The sequence below is a fragment of the Danio rerio genome, chromosome 7 (assembly GCF_052040795.2).
Source record: "Danio rerio strain M-AB ecotype USA chromosome 7, GRCz13ab, whole genome shotgun sequence".
NCBI lineage: Eukaryota > Metazoa > Chordata > Actinopteri > Cypriniformes > Danionidae > Danio > Danio rerio.
In genome coordinates, this window is record NC_141027.1 from 45,480,582 (window position 1) to 45,486,149 (window position 5,568).

The 5,568-nt window shown below is 38.1% G+C and overlaps 1 protein-coding gene and 1 long non-coding RNA gene across 2 annotated transcripts; both read right to left on the reverse strand.

Annotated features, from left to right (window-relative positions):
- Positions 1-509: 509 nt before the first annotated feature.
- Positions 510-5,176, reverse strand: LOC147843152 (uncharacterized). Its single transcript, XR_015496124.1, has 2 exons — positions 4,788-5,176; positions 510-1,099 (listed from the first exon to the last, which is right to left on the reverse strand). It is a non-coding gene; the product is annotated as an uncharacterized LOC147843152 (long non-coding RNA).
- On the reverse strand, positions 510-5,176 carry LOC148679678 (uncharacterized). The gene is made up of 2 exons (XM_088651053.1): positions 3,676-5,176; positions 510-3,620 (listed from the first exon to the last, which is right to left on the reverse strand). Exon 2 carries the CDS (start codon positions 3,460-3,462, stop codon positions 1,960-1,962), a length of 1,503 nt encoding a protein of 500 aa, XP_088507179.1. The 5' UTR covers positions 3,463-3,620; positions 3,676-5,176; the 3' UTR covers positions 510-1,959.
- Positions 5,177-5,568: the final 392 nt, after the last annotated feature.

A 5,568-nucleotide genomic window follows, 5' to 3' on the forward strand; every position in this document is an offset into this window, starting at 1 on the left:
GAATCATATGTCCCTTATATTTCAGAATCATATAGGTCAAGATATCTGTCAGAATCATATATGTCAGAAAGATATATTTCCACATATATGCCAGAAACACATAGGGGAAATGGGGTAATGTGAGACACCGCTTGAATCTAGACAACTGATTATATATACCACTCTATAACAATTTTGTTTTCAAGCCCCTTCCATTTCCCCTTGACCATGAAGGTCAGGAACTCATGGTGCCGTGAAAAGCATGTTTTTTTCACAAAATATGTTTTTTTGCATATAAAAGTAAATTTTCTTACAGCCAACTTAATCAACTGTGATTAAAATTTAGAAAAATTGATTAAAAAAGCTTATATCATACATGTTGATGAACTATCAAGATATAAAACCATGTGATGATGCTAGAAGATTAGCATGAACTGTGTTAGATTTTGCTGTATTTGGCTTAACCGTTCTTGGGTGGCTCGCCAATGTATTAGATTACTCTAATACATAAAATAAATATGCTGACCAAATTTCTTACGGAGAGAAGACTTTATTGAAGACAATCAATAGTGCAGTTCCTTAGCAGTGATGTTAACCCGTCGGTCTTCAAGTAACTTAACCCAAAGTACTGTCTGTGAGACAGTACTTTATACTAGCATCAAACAAACCATTCTGTTTACGAAGCTCAGCAGGACCCTCTTCAGATGTTTCAGCTGTTGTTTTGCTAATACCCATTGAGATTGTAAAAGGGTCATTTAGTTCACACCTATCAGTTTGTGGGGGTCGAGGCACAGGTCACCCCATCATATCACATCAGAGTTTAATCAATGTAAATGCAAGTGAACTAAAATGCACATAATCTTTCAATCCCTCCTCTGATCATATTTGATCATAAAACAAGTTAATCATGTATACAGAAATCTGCAATACAGGCTATATAACTTAAAGTGACAGAATAAGAAGTCATGGTGAAGCTTGCATTTCCTCAAATGCCTGAGTCCATTTCTATTTGAAGTTGTGATGTTGTAGAAGTAGCAGGATGTGGTTGTGTTCTGTGGATGTTCAGGTGTGTTCATCTAGGTGTCTGGTGTTGTGTGTCTCTGGTCATCCTCTGGAACACCTGCAATCACACAAAAGGGAAAAGGGAAACGTATCTTGCCCAGAAAAAGATTTCAGAGAAATTTTCAAACTGCCTATAGAAACTGTCCCTATATAATATTGACAGGACACTACAGTGTTTATCAGTGGTGGTTAATGTCTTCATCCTCAGGCGACAAGCTAGAGCCTAAAAACTCTAGTCCCGCCATATCTGGACTCTGAAAAACACTACTGTCATCTATCCCTCGTCTCTAGGCAAACTTACGTTGATCCATTCATCAAGTCCCTGAACATTAATTATTGAATCAGATACTAAAACTTTCTCAAGTGAGCTTTTCCACTTGGATTTTAGTGGTAGTTTCTGAGGTTGTCCTGTCTTTACCCATTTACTGGGCTCTAAACAATGGCCCCTCTTCAGAGGTGACAAAACTTGATTAATGTCCTTATGTACGGCCAGGCTGAGTCTTGCTTCATTTTGGACAAGGCTGTCAGATGTCAGGTTTTCAGTGGACATGGGCTGGCTTGGGGCATGTTCAAAAGGGCATAGTCTGTTTCCATCCATACTGCATTGGTTGTCATCACGCAGTTCTTTTGCATCGTCCATCAGCATTTCTTTTGTTGAATTTTTATTTGCAGTCTGCATTCTGTCTAAGAATGATCGGTGATCTTGCTGAAGCTGTCTTAATGCCGCTGTATGTTCACCTCTCTCCTTTACGGCTTGTTTGGCAACACCATCTACTAGGACATCAAACTTGTTTTCATCTGTTGAGACTTCTGTGTCAGCTTTTACCTTATTGTTTGCATACACATTCAGTTCATCAGCTTCTGGAAAAGACGTCACTAGCTGGTGCTGCAGAGAGAGGTTCTTCAGTTTCCCTGCGGCTATACAGCATTTAGCAGAGTCTGTTTTTGCTGTATTGTTAGCTGCTGAAACTGCTTGAACAGGTGGTCATCATCATGGCTTTGATGTTTTAAACTGAGCTTGCACTCACGGGCCCAGTGTCCTTCTTCATTGCAATTCCTGCATCTTCCTTTAGTTCGTAGTTTTGAGTATCTCTGATACTCACTTTCTTTTTGTTCATCCTCAATTGTTCTGCTGTTGTAAAACAAACGTTTGGATTGCAAAGATCTGAGTCTGACATCTTGTGCTCTCTCCAGTTTAGCTGACCATTCAACAATCTGGATGAAAGTTGTTACAGTGCTGTCCCAGTCATCATACCTGATTTTAAGATCTTTAGAAATCTCAGGATTGAGTCCGTTGACAAATGCTGTTTTCAGGGGTATTCCAGTGTCTTTGTCAAGATCTTCACTTGTATTCAGACCAGAATGTTCCGTCCATATTTGTCTGAAGCGTTCTTCAAACTCTACAACACTTTCTCCAGTTTTCTGCATGCATGAGGTAATTCTTGCCCAATTGACCTCTGCAGGTTTCTGTTCAAACAAGAAGTTTTTTATGGCTTCCCATCCATCCTCTGTGTTTTCTTGTGATTCACCAATCCTTCTTTCAACACTTTCTGTGAGTCTCTTTTGGTCACTGTCTCTTAGGGTGACATTAAGAATCATCACACCGTCTAGTGGATGTAAAATGTAGATTTTCTGCAGTCGTTGAAGAAAATGCCAAACCTTTTGTGGTTGTTTGTATACATCTGGCAGCTCTTTTGACCATTTGTCAACTTGCTCTGGAGTAGCTGGATGGTATGTCCTGTATGGAACATACTTCTTTACCACTTTTGTCACAGTGCGAGTTCGTCTCTCTCCATTGTCTTCATAGCCCTCCTCATTGTCAATTTCAACGTTAGTCCTTCTGTGTTTGACAATCACAGGAGCTAATCTAATCTTTGAGTTCACTGGGTCATGAACACAGGTGTTGATAGAAAGATCAGCCTCACTGTCAACAAAGCTGCTTGAAGATCTTGATTCCAGCTGTTTGGAGATCAAAGTCAATAGCTTGTTGTTTTCCTTTTCCAGTCTTTCTTTATGCGTCTTTAAGTTTTGCAATTGTTCAGCCAGTGCTCGAACTTTAGCTTTCTCCGCTTTGTTCTCACGTTCCAATCTGTCAGTCTCACACTTATGCTCATGTTGAAGAATTTGCTTAACCAAAATCACAGACAATCCATCCTTCTTGGTGGTTGTGCATAAGCGCTGTGTCTTTCCATAAGCCCTTTTAATGTCCGGCAATGCCCATAATCCACTCCCTGAGTGCTTGATGCTGTACTTCTTGCATACATCATCACGACACTTCCTCAGTCCCAGCCTTTTGTCTAAATATGCATTCAAATTCTCCAACATCTGGTCAATGGTAACACATGGAGGTTCTGTTCCATGTTTTTCTGATGTTGTTCTCAGGGTAGCTCCATTAGCATAGTTTCTTGAAGACTCAGCCATGGGAAGTACAGGACAGTGCTCTCAGAGGTGTGAAACAGAACAAAAGGTGTTAGAGCTAATAAAGGTGCTTATTCAAATTTAAATTAACAGCAGTCTGTTAAACCATTACAAATACATAGACAGATTCAACATTTGTTTCAAAGCTAAAATAGTGGCTACTAAATTAGCACTTTCATTATTCAACATTTTTTTCAAAGCTAAAATAGTGGCTACTAAATTACCACTTTCATTCTTTCAGTCCCAAATCTTATTTGGCTACTAACAATCTTTGAACAAATGTATTAAACTATTACTTTTACAATCTCTTCAATCCCAACAGAGAATGTGTCAAGCTTTGCTTCTGCATTATCTTAGTGATTTGACCAGAATTATTTTTTCACAGTTTCTACAATCTTCAAAGCAAGAATCAAGCCTAAAATTGCCTGAAAGCTTCTGTCTAATAACAATTCTTTTTGAGCATTATCTTAGAAGGCTAAGTAACTTTCTTTAGGATTTGTCCCTAATACAATGTGCTTAAATCTCACTGTATCCTTAAACCTAAGGCAAACAGCTTTCAGTTTTATGCCATCATATTGTAACACAGTTAGAATTTTTAAAATTACAATAATGGCTACTGAATTAGCCCACAGTCAAGAATTCCTCATTCTTGCAGCAATATCAGTCTCAAACTTTTTATGTTTGCTTTATATGGCTCCTAACCATCTTTGGACAAATAAGCTAAACTGTTATTTTTCAATCTCTACAATCACAGCTGAGAATGGACCAAGCTCTGCTTCTGCATAATCTTAGTGATTGGACCAGAATGATTATTTAACAGTTCATACAAACTCCAGAAAACTAACCAAACCTACAATGTTTTTAAGATTTCTGTCGTATCACAGAAGGCTCTGTTACTTTCAAAATTAAAATAGTGGCTACTGAATTAGCACCCAGTCAAGAATTCCTAATTCTTGCAGCAACATCAGTCCCAAACTATTTTACGGCTCCTACAGTCCCCTGGGGAAATGGACCAAATTATTTTCAACAATTCCTACAATCTCCATGAGAAAGGACCAAATTGTTTAAATAATTCCTACAAGTACCCTGAGAATGGACTAAGCCTAAAATTTCCACTGCTCTTTCAAAATCTTTTGACAAATGGACCAAATTGTTTCTTTAACAATTTCTGCAAATATCAAGAAAAAGCCTGAAATTTCAGCAATACTATCACTGTATTTAGTTTATTACTGCACTACATATACAGGTCGATCTGCTTACTTTAATGGTTACTTATAAAAGATGTTTCTTTTAAGGGTTCTTTAAGAGAGCTGATAAGTTTCACTCACCAAACTAGGATCTTTGAGATGAGATCCAGTTGATTAAAATAAAGTGTGTCCACAGATACAATATGTAGATCCAGGACTCGTCCACAAACAAAATCCGTTTATCTTCAGCTTTAACTGTAGATTCTCCAAGATTCTTCAGTTCATTTCTTGTTGCAGTTGATGAGTTTTCCTCTTTTCAGTCTCTCCTGGCTGGCTTCGCCAAATTGTTAGATTTTGCTGTATTTGGCTTAACCGTTCTTGGGTGGCTCGCCAATGTATTAGATTACTCTAATACATAAAATAAATATGCTGACCAAATTTCTTACGGAGAGAAGACTTTATTGAAGACAATCAATAGTGCAGTTCCTTAGCAGTGATGTTAACCCGTCGGTCTTCAAGTAACTTAACCCAAAGTACTGTCTGTGAGACAGTACTTTATACTAGCATCAAACAAACCATTCTGTTTACGAAGCTCAGCAGGACCCTCTTCAGATGTTTCAGCTGTTGTTTTGCTAATACCCATTGAGATTGTAAAAGGGTCATTTAGTTCACACCTATCAGTTTGTGGGGGTCGAGGCACAGGTCACCCCATCATATCACATCAGAGTTTAATCAATGTAAATGCAAGTGAACTAAAATGCACATAATCTTTCAACTGCTACAAAATATCATTTTTTTTTCTAAAATGTGGCAGTGGGGTAAAGTGAGACATGATGAACAACTTAAATTTAGTCTACCAGACTGCAGGACTTGTGAATGAGGCCTTTATGTCAGCAGTGACACCACACAACATTCAATTCAA